Raw genomic sequence first — 14,843 nt, 5'->3', positions numbered from 1 at the left:
ACCGTTTTATTTTTAATCTTTTAGTTGTTGTTGTCGTGCAACAGGCAGTAATCATGTCTAAATCAGTAGATCATGTTTAGTATCAGTCTAAATTCTGTTGTAGCGCAAGTTTCTGGCAATATATTTTTCCCCTCTAAAAATTGAGTCTTGATAATAATTGGAACTTTGCTTTTATGTACTGCATATATTTAGTAAATAATTTGGCACCCAACATGAGGCAGCGTATATCCAATTTTGAATTAATCCCAACTGTGTTCAAATGAAAATAGCTAAATTGCAGTCTTTACAGAGTAAACTGTTGTGAAGACGCTTTTTTAGAGTAACAGAAGGAAAATTGGGCAAATGAGGCATCTATAATAGCACACAATTAGATGAGCAGGTAGCGGTTGAGGTATTACATTAGCAGATAATCTATAAAATCCAAATGAAGGGATGTTCAGAGGGGCGGGGTGATGCATCTGGATGTGTCAAGGCACGGGGCTGGAACCAGGAGAGGGACCGGGCTGGAACCAGGAGAGGGACCGGGCTGGAACCAGGAGAAGGGACAGGGCTGGAACCAGGAGAAGGGACAGGGCTGGAACCAGGAGAAGGGACAGGGCTGGAACCAGGAGAGGAACGGGGCGGGGCTGGAACCAGGAGAGGAACGGGGGGGGGGGCTGGAACCAGGAGAGGAACGGGGCGGGGCGGGGCGGGGCGGGGCGGGGTGGGACCGGTCCTCCATGGTTGAACCCCTCGACTCGGGACACACGGGAGAGTGCAGGCACACAAGTTTCCTCTCAGCTTGTTCCTGTACTCATCACCACTGAAATTTTCAGAGTGGAGTCAAAGGAAGACCACTCATATGCAGCTGGCAGGCAGGCCATGGCGATACTTTATTATTATTCTCAGCTCCTAAAATGGTTTTATAGATATAATCATTCGTCGTCAGATTAATCTCAAGGCCCAAGTCCTCATCTTTGTGGTATTCTTCGCACTTGAAACTGTACTTCCCTCTAGGGCCTTTCAGCACATTTGTCCCTGGTTATTGGTAGGCACTTTGTCGTACCCGCTCTGGATAAAAGCATCTGCCAAAAGCCTATCACGTAATGTAATGTAATGTGTGTTCAATCATTCAGTGGGGTTGCTGTGATCGCCCCCTGCAGGTCAGTGTTGAGACTGGCACCACCTGGATTTAAACCCTGGCCGTGTGGCTCATCTATGCACTACAATGTGGTGGTCCTTCAACGAGCGAAAAACAGAAGAAAAGTATCGTACTTCTGGTGCAAGCATTACGACATCAGCACAGTCCCCGGCCTGCTTCCTGATTGGCTAAATCGAGCGGCAATCTGTCTGCATCGCTGCCTGGCAGGGGTTTGCGAGCAGAACTCTGCAATCTTCCTCGAATTCAAAATGGATTCCTTCACCCTTTGGCAGCGCCACTGTCTTCTTCCAGTGGACCGTGTTCCCTCTTCCTACTACAAAAAGTGTCAATACCCTGCTATTGACCTTGTGAAACGAGCAGTTTGGCTCTCGCTCACTTCCGGTCCATAAACCAGGAGCCGTGCGACGGGCAAGCGGCGCTTCTCCACGACAGGAGCGCCTACAGAGCCCCAAACGAAGCCCCGTCACGCCCTGGATTTCACCCCATCATCGATTCGCCTTCTTCCCCTCTTTTTTTTTTTTTTTTTTTACCCCCCCGTTTTTTTTCCGGCGTTTGACGGCGGATGAGTGCGGGGAGAGGGAAGGGAAATGAGCTTTGGAAAATGGCCTTCGCAGGATTGATGTCTGCTGTCTCTCCGCCGCGGGAGTCCCTACGACAGACACATTTTTCCGGAGCGGAGACGAGATTTGTTATTTTGGTTTTTTTTAAATTTAGATTTAATTCCCTCCCCACCACCGGGCAAATGTGGTTTCCATTTTTTACTCGCTTAATGCCTGGTTTCCCCTAATTTCATTTCACTTCTTCTGGAAACTTTGCAAAGTGCCTCATTAGATTGATTCGGCTTCAGTCGCAGACGTTTTTTTTTTGCTGAAATAATGACTTCTGTCTTCAGGCTGGCACCTTTCGGGCTAAAGTCTTAGTTTTGTCTCTGTTATGACGGTTTGGGTGTTGAAAGTGGTCTATGTGTTAGCGCAGTGTCTTAATAATTCAGCTTGCCTGAACCAAGGGCTGATGCTTTGACATTCTGTGTGTGTGTGTGTGTGTGTGTGTGTGTGTGTGTATACAAGCTGTCATTGCTGTGTGATGATGTGACCTTACATCATCAGAAACCACATAGCATAAGTACAGGGAAGACCCCATACCAAACAGCAATATAAATAAAATATGTTGAAAACATGTATTATTCAGATAGAAATATATGAAGCAGCATATTTGAGAGATATATGGGCGAGTGCACTAACCTTATGTTTAATGTATGAAAAATATATGAATCCATACGCTGATGCCATTTTATGATGCGACTAGGTTTGGAGAATACGAGGTTAATGCATGAAAAATGCATGGCAATTATACTATTGCATTTATTATCTTATGATAAGTTATGTGTGTCACATCTACGTCCAGTGCTATATGGAATATTTTATACAGTATATTTTCTGATATGAAATATGAATGTGTTTTCTTATAAGATAAAGTGGAATTTGGTTTGTTTTTGGACCTGGTATTTCACCGAGGAGTAGTCTCTGTTCCTACCTTCTCTTCATGACTGTGACTTCCACATATTACACAGAGCAGTGGACTGGTGGGCTTGTGCTAGCAGCGCAGGCATGCGTTGACGCTAGCAGCGGAGGCTAGCTGCAAACACACAGACTTGTGCTTGTATTGCTAGCAGTGGAGGCTAGCTGCAAACACATAGACTTGTGCTTGTATTGCTAGCAGCGGAGGCTAGCTGCAAACACACAGACTTGTGCTTGTATTGCTAGCAGTGGAGGCTAGCTGCAAACACACAGACTTGTGCTTGTATTGCTAGCAGTGGAGGCTAGCTGCAAACACACAGACTTGTGCTTGTATTGCTAGCAGTGGAGGCTAGCTGCAAACACACAGACTTGTGCTTGTATTGCTAGCAGTGGAGGCTAACTGCAAACACACAGACTTGTGCTTGTATTGCTAGCAGCGGAGGCTAGCTGCAAACACACAGACTTGTGCTTGTATTGCTAGCAGTGGAGGCTAGCTGCAAACACACAGACTTGTGCTTGTATTGCTAGCAGTGGAGGCTAGCTGCAAACACACAGACTTGTGCTTGTATTGCTAGCAGTGGAGGCTAGCTGCAAACGCACAGACTTGTGCTTGTATTGCTAGCAGCGGAGGCTAGCTGCAAACACACAGACTTGTGCTTGTATTGCTAGCAGTGGAGGCTAGCTGCAAACACACAGACTTGTGCTTGTATTGCTAGCAGTGGAGGCTAGCTGCAAACACACATATTTGTGCTTGTATTTCTGGCAGCAGAGGCTAGGTGCAGACACACAGAATGGTGCTTGTGGCGGTCGTTAATGATGATGGTGGACACATGTATTCTCGCTCTCTGCCTGTCCCTCTCTGCTTTCTACTTCAGATCTGCTGTGATTGTCGAGTGCACGGTGTATCAGAAATGACAGGCGAGGGGGGAGAGAGACAGAGAGAAAGAGATATGAATGTGTGTGTATTTATGTGCTCTTGTTTGTGTTGTATTTGACAGTCTGCAGTGTGTGTGTGTGTGTGTACACCCGTGTTGTTTGTGTTTTTATGTGTTTTATGCTTTGTTTGTGTGCCTGTGTGCTCTGGTATCTGGTACATGCATGTGTGTTTATTTGTGTATGTGTGTTTAGATCTATGTGCTTATCTGTATATGTTTATCTATGTATGTACACTGTCCAGTATGTGTGTGTGTGTGTGTGTGTTTATGTGTGAGTGTATACAGTATATGTATGTGCGTGTGTGTATGTGTGTGTGTGTGTGTGTGTTTATGTATGAGTGTATACAGCATATGTGTGTGTGTGTGTGTGTGTGTTTATGAGTGTATACAGTATATGTGTGTGTATGTGTGTGTGTGTGTGTTTATGTATGAGTGTATGCAGTATATGTATGTGTGTGTGTATGTGTGTGTGTTTATGTATGAGTGTATACAGTATATGTATGTGTGTGTGTTTATGTATGATTGTATACAGTATATGTATGTGTGTGTTTATCTATGAGTGTATACAGCATATATGTGTGTGTGTATGTGTGTGTGTTTATCTATGAGTGTATACAGTATGTGTGTGTGTTTGTGTGTGTGTGTATGTGTGTGTGTGTTTATGTATGAGTGTATACAGTATATGTATGTGTGTGTGTGTGTGTGTTTATGTATGAGTGTATACAGTATATGTGTGTATGTGTGTGTGTGTGTGTGTGTGTTTATGTATGAGTGTATACATTATATGTATGTGTGGGTGTGTTTATGTATGAGTGTATACAGTATATGTATGTGCGTGTGTGTGTTTATGTATGAGTGTATACAGCGTGTGTGTGTGTGTATGTGTGTGTGTGTGTGTTTATCTATGAGTGTATACAGTATATGTGTGTGTGTGTATGTGTGTGTGTGTTTATGTATGAGTGAATACAGTATATGTATATGTGTGTGTGTGTGTGTGTTTATGTATGAGTGTATACAGTATATGTGTGTGTGTATGTGTGTGTGTGTTGATGTATGAGTGTATACAGTATATGTGTGTGTGTGTGTGTATGTGTGTGTGTGTTTATGTATGAGTGTATACAGTATATGTGTGTGTGTGTGTGTGTGTTTATGTATGAGTGTATACAGTATACAGTATATGTGTGTGTGTGTGTATGTGTGTGTGTGTGTTTATGTATGAGTGTATACAGTATATGTGTGTGTGTGTGTGTGTGTGTGTGTGTTTATGTATGAGTGTATACAGTATATGTGTGTGTGTGTGTGTGTGTGTGTGTTTATGTATGAGTGTATACAGTATATGAGTGTGTGTGTGTGTGTGTGTGTTCAGGCAGAGACAGTGGAGGGTTGATCAGTAGCTGTGCGCACAGTGAGCTGGTGGAGCTGTTACTCATACAGAGAGCACTCTGCTCATAAAGCTCACGTTTGGCCGCTCTGTCCAGCTCGTCTGCTTCCTCACGTGAGACATTAACGCCGGAGAACCTCAGAACCCGACGAATGACGACGGCCGTCGTAAAACAAAGACGCGGAAATTAACGTTCCCGTTGAGAGATCGTGGGTTTTCCGCATTTGGCGGGCGGGCGGGCGGGGGGGGGGGGGGGGGGTGAAAGGGAAGGTAACCGAATTAGAATTCCGAATAGGTGCCCCTGGTGGGCACTGAATACGGTGTTTAAATTCAATTAGGTTCCACGGACGGCTGGCGTGTTTTGACAGCCCGCGGTCTTACCCGTGTGACTCGCGCGCGTTTGCGTAATGCGGACCGACGCGCGCGCGCTGAGGAGGCCCGCGTCCGCTCAGGGCCCGGCTCGCATGATCTTACCCGGGCCGCTTTGTGCCCTGAACCCTGACGGCCAATCACACGCCTCCATCCTTATTCATGAACACGTAGCGCGCCGCGGACTGCTAACGCCATGCCGTGTTTACAGACTTTTAACCGTGTGATGTTAAAAAAAAGAGATTTTACGATGAGATTATTCAGAGTGGAAGCGAGGGAGGTGGGCAGGGGGGGGGGGGGAAATGTTTTTCTTGGAAATCCCAGAATGCAGTGTGTCAGATTTTTTGTTGTTTTGTTCTCCTCTATGGCTGGTGCTCGGTACCATGTTGTTAATGCTCCGTCTTGGGGCTACAGGTGGGAGTTTGGGGTGGGGTGGGCGTTGTGTGTCGTCTCCGTGTTTCCAGTGTGTTTATTCTACCGATGGATAGCTGGCCATGTTGGCTGGGGGTGTGTTCGAAAAAGAACTTCGGCAGCGAATTGTTGGACACGAATAGTGGATTTCCTGGTCTGTGGTATGGTTCCAGTGTGAAGGATTGGCAGCCAGTCCTGCCTCTCGCCCAACGCATGATAGGCTCCCCACGACCCTGACCCAGAATAAGCGGGTTAGAAGATGGATGGATAATGTTGGGATGGATGGATGATGTGTTCCTAAAAGAGTGACCCGTTTCCTCTTCCTGTCTCCCCAGGTCCCCGCACTACGCCTGTCCAGAAGTCATCAGGGTGAGTTTGCCCCGGCGGCCTTCTGTGAGCTCCCTGTGTGGTGCCTCTGTGAGCTGGGCTAACCTGTGCGTTCTCTTTTTATACCTCTCTCTTTCTATACCTCTCCCCCTCTCTCCCTCTCTCCCTCTCTCTTCCTCCCTCCATCTCCCTCCCTCCCTCTCTCCCTCTCTCTCTCTCTCCCTCCCTCCCTCTCTCTCCCCCTCTCTCCCTCCCTCCCTCCCTCTCTCTCTCCCTCTCTCCCTCTCTCTCTCCCTCCCTCTCCCTCTCTCTCTCCCTGTCTCCCTCCCTCTCTCTCCCCCTCTCTCCCTCTCTCCCTCCCTCTCTCTGTCCCTCACTCCCTCTCTCTCTCTCCCTCCCACCCTCCCTCTCTCTCTCCCTCTCTCTCTCTCTGACAGGGGGAGAAATATGATGGGAGGAAAGCAGATGTGTGGAGCTGTGGGGTGATTCTCTTTGCACTGTTAGTGGTGAGTGTGTCAGCTGACCGTTACCTGGGCTCCTACTGGTCCACCTGGACCTCCTCCCGGCTCTGTATCCATGGACACAGACAACTTCGTATCTCGGTTTTATAATACCTGCTCCATTCATCCCCATTCAGCACTTAACCGTTTGAAGAGCAGGATTTTCACGATGTTCTCTTCTTCAGAAATTCCAGAAAAGTCAGGCTTCTCGAGCACGTGTGTTCAGAGGGTGCTCTTCTTTGGCTTGTCTCCATCGACAACCGCTTTCTAGTTCTTTATAGAACCCTTAATCATCGGTGTTGAAGTGTGAAAGCTCCCGGGCAAAGAACCGTTCTGCCCGAAAAGAACCCTTGAACAAGATAGGGTTCTTATATGTAATCACAGGGTTCCTTTTGGGTCAATTTTCTTTCCCTGACAGTGTATGATTATCTCTCAATTAAGCATAGATTTGAAATGTGATGCACATGAGCTGAGAATGCTCATGTGTGTTAACACGGGATTAAGATAATGTCTGCTGCTGAGCGCAGGCTAATCTGGGCCCATCTGGGCTCCACCGCGTCTCTGACTCTGCACTGTCTGCTCACTCAGGCTGCCCTGTTCCTGGGGCACCTAGCGCAGACCCAGGAAACCAGGTGACGTGAGATAACATCGTGTTTAAATGCTTGAATTGGTCAAATAAGTTCAGAGTCTCTGTGTCTGTCCAGGACCAGGCTAATCTGGTTACCTGGAAATCTGTGCCATGCATTTCGTTCCTGTGTTTAATGATAAATAAAATATTTATTTAGATACTGTATAGTCCATCCATTCTTTTGTAGTTGGAGTATATTTAAGAGTAGACATTCTGCCGCTGTTTTTGGTGAGCATGTACTTATGCAGATGGTAAGTCTTCCGATCAGTTCAGGGCATTCCGACAGGTGGCAGCCCGCCTTGAATTTGTGTTTTTCTCATTCATTTCGAGAACCGCCCACAGATTTCTTGTGTTTTATTTTGTAAATCAATACAATTTCCTGAAGGGTCTCTCCAGGAGGGTTGTTTTTTAAATTTGTTTTGGGGCCTGAAGTGCTGTTGAGTTGAAGTGAAACACCCTCCACGCAGTTCTGAGGGAAATTAGAAAACACTCACAGCGCATTTCGCCGCGCCGCGCAAATCTGCTGTTTCCTTTTGTTCCGTTTATCAGCCAGGGAGTTCCTCCCCGAGTGTGTTACCGAGCCTGGTGGACCCCTGTAATTCTGCAGAAGGGAGGGCTGTGAGCGGTTGAGGTGTGTCGTCAGCGGACAATAATGTGCACGCCCCACCTTCTGGTCCTCCTGGTTGGCTCGATCAATTGAGCGCAGAAAAATATTTGCATCCAAAAAACAATTGCGTATTTGACCCAGGTCAGCTCCCAGATGACATTCAGCTGGCTAATTCTGAGACGGCTAATAGTCTGTACACATTCCCTGTCTAATGTACAACAAAAACAAATAACTGAATAAATATACTGATGGGAGTATTGCGGCCTCATTAACCTCACTGGAGGGGGTCCACTCAATCACTCAATGGCTTGGAATGAACTAATCGAGTGATCTTGCTCTCTGTACTGTAACCGATGTGAGTGGTTAAGATCAATGAGGCATTGATACTGTAGGTCCAAATGTTCCGGGTCCAAGAAACTGCTCTCTCTCTTTTCCATTACTAGAAAAAGGATCAAAACTTGTGCTTTCTAGCTCCAGTGCATGGATGGTCCTCACAGGATAGGGTCGAATGCCAACTGTGGCTATGTGGATTCTGTATATATCCTCTGTTTAGACATAACTGGAATACTTACATTTTTTATGTTGTTGATTTCTTATGACACAAAACTTAATGCTCCTGCTTATGGGACAAAATGCTGTTCTGTATAAAGTCTCATTCTTGTCTGTCAGCAATATTTGGGGATTGGAGGGGGGTACCACATGCTGACGTCCCCAGCGATCCCCCGGCCAGGCCAGGCCCCCCCGTGTGGAGAAACTCTCCATCCACTGCGGCTGTTAAGCCACGTCCTGGCACCATGAAATATTCATCTGCTGCTGTATCAGCCCTGACCCGGACAGGGCCCAGGATCCTGTGTAATATACGGCCTGGCTCTGTTACTGTCTCTGGCTACAGGGCCCTGTGTATACGGCCTGGTTCTGTTACTGTCTCTGGCTACAGGGCCCTGTGTATACGGCCTGGCTCTGTTACTGTCTCTGGCTACAGGGCCCTGTGTATACGGCCTGGTTCTGTTACTGTCTCTGGCTACAGGGCCCTGTGTATACGGCCTGGCTCTGTTACTGTCTCTGGCTACAGGGCCCTGTGTATACGGCCTGGCTCTGTTACTGTCTCTGGCTACAGGGCCCTGTGTATACGGCCTGGTTCTGTTACTGTCTCTGGCTACAGGGCCCTGTGTATACGGCCTGGCTCTGTTACTGTCTCTGGCTACAGGGCCCTGTGTATACGGCCTGGCTCTGTTACTGTCTCTGGCTACAGGGCCCTGTGTATACGGCCTGGCTCTGTTACTGTCTCTGGCTACAGGGCCCTGTGTATACGGCCTGGCTCTGTTACTGTCTCTGGCTACAGGGCCCTGTGTATACGGCCTGGCTCTGTTACTGTCTCTGGCTACAGGGCCCTGTGTATACGGCCTGGCTCTGTTACTGTCTCTGGCTACAGGGCCCTGTGTATACGGCCTGGCTCTGTTACTGTCTCTGGCTACAGGGCCCTGTGTATACGGCCTGGCTCTGTTACTGTCTCTGGCTACAGGGCCCTGTGTATACGGCCTGGCTCTGTTACTGTCTCTGGCTACAGGGCCCTGTGTATACGGCCTGGCTCTGTTACTGCCTCTGGCTACAGGGCCCTGTGTATACGGCCTGGCTCTGTTACTGTCTCTGGCTACAGGGCCCTGTGTATACGGCCTGGCTCTGTTACTGTCTCTGGCTACAGGGCCCTGTGTATACAGCCTGGTTCTGTTACTGCCTCTGGCTACAGGGCCCTGTGTATACGGCCTGGCTCTGTTACTGTCTCTGGCTACAGGGCCCTGTGTATACGGCCTGGCTCTGTTACTGTCTCTGGCTACAGGGCCCTGTGTATACGGCCTGGCTCTGTGTATACGGCCTGGCTCTGTTACTGTCTCTGGCTACAGGCCCTGTGTATATGGCCTGGTTCTGTTACTGTCTCTGGCTACAGGGCCCTGTGTATACAGCCTGGTTCTGTTACTGTCTCTGGCTACAGGGCCCTGTGTATACGGCCTGGTTCTGTTACTGTCTCTGGCTACAGGGCCCTGTGTATACGGCCTGGTTCTGTTACTGTCTCTGGCTACAGGGCCCTGTGTATACAGCCTGGTTCTGTTACTGCCTCTGGCTACAGGCCCTGTGTATACGGCCTGGTTCTGTTGCTGTCTCTGGCTACAGGGCCCTGTGTATACGGCCTGGTTCTGTTACTGTCTCTGGCTACAGGGCCCTGTGTATACGGCCTGGTTCTGTTACTGTCTCTGGCTACAGGGCCCTGTGTATACGGCCTGGTTCTGTTACTGTCTCTGGCTACAGGGCCCTGTGTATACGGCCTGGTTCTGCTACTGTCTCTGGCTACAGGGCCCTGTGTATACGGCCTGGTTCTGACACAGAGCCTCTGCTATAGGTCTTTTATATACAGCCTAACTGGAGCTCAGATGTTAAGTTCACTCACTTTCATTCTCTCTCTCCATCCCTCCCTTTCTCTATCTCTGTCTCTCTCACTATCTTGAGGTTTTATTTAGTCTCAAATTATTCATATGTCCCTCTCTCTCTCGCTCTCTCACTCATTATCTCTATCACTCTCTCTTTCTTGCTGTTTATTTGTAGTCTTGCATTATTTATATTATGTCTGCTTACCCAAAAAAAAACAATGACGCATTTTGCTTGTCACGGAAAGAAAACAAACTGTGGACCCTCACCCTCAAACAGCCCCCCGCCCCCCACCCCCCCCGCCCCCCTCCCCCCTTCCCTCTCTGGGAGAACAGACGGCGGTTTTGTTTTTATTCCTTCGGATGCGCTGGCTCTGTTGAAGTAGTCTCTGGTCGCTTCGCCTGTCACCCGAGCCAGCTTCGATCAGGCCTGTTCGTCTGAAGTGGCCATCCATCAAACGCTGGCATCTGCATCGTGTCAGGAGCAGCGATACACATCTCCGACGTGCCAACAACAACTCAGGAGCAAAGATCATTATCGGGGGGGGGGGGGGGGGAGCTGCTGTGTGTTTACCGTTCTTTACTTATTACTTTCCGTTTCCCCGCATTAAATTCTGCCGGAGAATCTCTTTAATAAGGGCTCCCCAGAGAACCAGAAAGAGCCTTGCCATTAAGTCTCGCCTTATCCATCTCAACAAATGTTCTTTTCCCTGTTCCCTCATGTATTTCTTCTTTTTTCCTCCAAATCTTTAATGCAAAACCTTTTTTTTTGTGTGTGTGTGTGTCTCCCGCTGCACCCCTTCCTCCCACCCTCCAGGGGGCGCTGCCGTTCGACGATGACAACCTGCGGAACCTGCTGGAGAAGGTGAAGCTGGGCGTGTTCCACATGCCGCACTTCATCCCGCCGGATTGCCAGAACCTTCTGCAGGGGATGATCGAGGTGGACGCCACCAAGCGGCTCACGGTCAGTGCCAGGGGTCAGAGGTCAAGGGTCACAGTTCAAAGGTCACCCGGGCAGATGGGGGCCCCCCCTCAGAGCCGGGGTTAGCGCCAGTGATATCCGCACTCGGAGAGCGGCAGGGTCTGCTGGGTATTGTTTTCGACTTAAAAGCCCGAGACCCAGAGAGAAACCAGGTGAACCGAGTTAACTGCCGAATAAACTGCCTCACTTCCTCAAATAAGTGCAGACTTGTAACAAAATCCTGCTCACCCTGCAGCTCTCCCAGGGAAAGACTGAGCACCGGTGGCCTACTTTGACAACAGGAAGGAATGTATTTTACTCGAATTGTTTGAAGCTATTTTCAATTATCCTATAAAATAAAATGTAAAAAATCTGAGCAAGCAAGTTCTTAAAATCGACCCCGGGAAATGTTTTGGGGTGGGCAACCCCTCCCAAGGCTGAGTGATGTGTCCAAACAGAACACCATCCCTGGGTCAAGTTGTGTTAGAGGCCCCTGGAGTGCATTTTCTCTTAATTAGTCTCATCCTCTGTTTCGCTGTCTGTGTAAGTGGTTAAAACCACCTGCCACTCTCCTGGTTTTTTTTCTTCTCCTCCGTTGCTTTGTGTTTGTCCTCGTTTCATCCTGTTTTTTCCATCTCGTTCACCACAAACAACCCTGCGCCCCCCACGGTAAAGGACACCGGGAGATGGAGAGGGAACTGTAAGTAATGGAAGCTGTGTCAGCACGCTCGGAGGAGGAGAGGCGGGCTCGGAGAAGAAGTTTTACACTCTTTGTTCTTGCGCTGTGATTTTGGGAGTCGGGTGGGGTGCTATTGGGGTTTCAGTCGTCCGTACCTGCTGTGTTGTTGGGAGCCGGGCGGTATGGTATAGGCGTTCGAGTGGTCCATACCTGCTGTGATGTTTGGCGGCGGGAGAGTGGTATCAGGCTTTGGGTCACCTAGGGTGCTGGTTCCCTCTGTGTGTGACTGAGGACCAGGGCTGGCTATGGTGCCCTTGAACGCTAAGGATAATGCCCCTCTTTGTCACCCCATCAGTTTGTGTGTGTGTGTGTGTGTGTGTGTGGGGCGGGGGGGCATGTCCACTGAAGGAGGGTGAGATCAAAGTGCTATATCTCCAGGAAGGAAGATGAAAGAAATAAAAAAAGACAAGTCAGGATGGAAGCACTGTCGCCCATGGTGACCTCTGTTGTCCCTAGCGATGCCCAGCCCCTCTTCCCCCCTCCCCATAGCAAAGGGACTCACGGCCATAATGGGATTGGACTGGGAGAGGAGTCTGCTCAGGTATGGGGGTCAAAGGTCAACAGATTCCAGACAGGGTGAGGTACTGCGAAGGCATTAACTCAGTTTCATTCCCTCAGTTTCAGCGTTTTTTGGGGGGATTTTTTTTACACCTTGTTCCAGCAGCGGTAAGCACTGAAAGTCACTGTAAGCCTTGGGGGAGGGTGCTGAAATGTGGGGTTGGGGCAGGGTAGGGACATTGGGGTTTCGGTCCCTACAGGACCCTGGACAAATTGGAAATTACAAGCTTGGGGGGTGGGTTTTCATGACATCACGTCAGGTTCCAGCCAATATGTCTCGCCAGGTCCACTGCCTCCCCAGGCAAAGTCACGCACTCGCACCGCCAAACAGGAAGTACACGCTCTGACATCGCCTGCTCGCCTGCGGTCCTTTAAAAGTCTTTGCCGGGGAAGGTCAGCTGCTACACCGCTGCGGTGTCCGTATAGTTCCAGGCCTGGGTTCAGATTGTATTTGTTTTGGATTTTAATACTTTTCTGAATTTGACTAAGCTTGCCTGGTGCGTTGGAACAAATTAAATCCCAGAAGTGTAAACCCTGCCCATCTTGCTCCTCCTTGCAGACTCAAATGCACCAGGCAAGACCAATAGAGCACAGAAAGGCATTTGAATCCAAAACAAATACTACTTGAACCCAGGTCTGTGTACTGTACTGGAGATACCTTGAACCATTTTGCAGGGCCTTTGTCTCACCCTGCATGCGTGTGCATGTATACGGTCTGTGCTGTACTGTTTATCCAAGCCAATACCGAGGACCTCCTGCATTTGTGGTATTAGTTTAGGTCTAGACCGGTTCAAGGAGCCACAGAGCTCAACAGCGATAATCCAATTCAGCCCGTCTGTTCAGCCATCAGAACCCGTTTTTTTTTTTTTTTTTAATGCCACTTTCTTCCAGATCAAAGGGCCTTGCCTTCCCTGTCAGCTGCGCCCCGGAGCGCAGAGGTGGCGACACGTATGAGGGCTTAAAAGATTATTATAATAAAGCGCTTCTTAATTTCCTGTCGCCGCCCGCGCCTGCTTTCCGTTGCGTGCGTCCCTCTGGCCGCTCGTGGAAAAGGACCTTTCCCTCAGAGTTCCCCGTGTGGCTGTCCATAGTAATGAATTGGATTTGCATGCTGCACTGCGTTAAGAGGACTTATGATTACGGTCTATGAGTTGTGCGTTTTCATTGTGGGTTTTTCCTGAAATTAGCATGCCCGCGTCTCCGCGCGTTAATCAGACGCTGTCAGAAATCTGTTCCTTCTCGACGTGCGGCGGGGCTGGGAGATCCTCGACAGCGTGACGAAATTGGGAATTAATTTAGTGGCTCGTTTCACACTTGCGATGTGCACATTTTCGATGTTTTTTTTTTTTTTTTTTTTTTTTTCTCTCCAGAATGCTTTGTTGTCCTTTGGCCATTCGTGCGGATCTGGGGAACGTGCGTCTCGTATCGCGGCGCCCCGGAGAATCTATTGCAGTGCGCCCTCTACAGGCCGAGTGGGACACAACGCGCTCCCTGCAGCAGGGATCTTCAAATCACATGCAAATCCAGCCCTGGTTTTCTTTTCTCCTGGGTAATTAATGAAGCAATTAGTGCTGCTGATTGGCCAGACTCTACACACCTGACTCCCAGGTAAAGGGAGGGTGGAAAGCCAGCAGTTCTGGGACTCTGTTTTGAGGAACAGGGTTGTGCAGACCCCTGTCACTCTCTCCTACAGAATGTGGTACTGCGTCAGTGTGCCCCTTTAGATAGTTTGGTCTCACGGAGTGTTTCTCAACCCCAGTCCTCGGGACCCACTTGTCAGAAGGTGTTTGCTGTAATCAGGAACTCACACAACTGATTTAATGACTGAACCAATCAAACCGCCAGAAATGCCCTTGATTAGTTAAATCAGGTGTGTGAGTTCCTGGTTCCAGTGGAGTTGAGAAACGCCGGTCTAACACACACACCCGCTCCACGTGTGCCTCCCTCTGCCTCCACAGATTGGAGGGGTTTAAGTTTTGCAGATCAGTCCCCTCTCCTGCATACTGATTGTTGATTAGATTGTGTGCACCCCCACACACACACTCACACACACACTCACACACACTCGTACGTTCTGCCACGCTGCGTCTTGATTACCTCCGCACTGACATGATGATTGATGGTGGGACGGGGCTGGTGTAGACTTCCGAAGTTACCCCCCGGTGGGTAGGAGACAGTGATACAATTCAGGGGGGGGGGTCTCGTCTCATTCGATCCTACCCCCCCATATCTGTACACCTGGGTACTCCTCTCTACCAGTACAGTAGCAGAGCTTTGTGGCTTTTGTCTTTGGAGCTGTCACAGAAGAGAAGGTGCCTGTGTGGTTTTGGGTGGGGTGGGTGGGGGGTG

General features: G+C 49.0%; 1 protein-coding gene across 1 annotated transcript in view; it reads left to right on the top strand.

Annotated features, from left to right (window-relative positions):
- Positions 1–14,843, top strand: part of LOC133111304 (serine/threonine-protein kinase BRSK2-like) — a 247,753-nt gene that overhangs the window by 195,951 nt on the left and 36,959 nt on the right. The window contains exons 6-8 of the mRNA XM_061221509.1: positions 6,090–6,123; positions 6,519–6,587; positions 11,054–11,200. Coding sequence (XP_061077493.1) covers positions 6,090–6,123; positions 6,519–6,587; positions 11,054–11,200 — 250 coding nt within the window. The remainder of the gene's footprint in view (positions 1–6,089; positions 6,124–6,518; positions 6,588–11,053; positions 11,201–14,843) is intronic.

Source organism: Conger conger, chromosome 15, assembly GCF_963514075.1.
Source record: "Conger conger chromosome 15, fConCon1.1, whole genome shotgun sequence".
NCBI lineage: Eukaryota > Metazoa > Chordata > Actinopteri > Anguilliformes > Congridae > Conger > Conger conger.
Note: the sequence above shows the minus strand (reverse complement) of the source record. Positions and strands in the feature narration are given on the sequence as shown.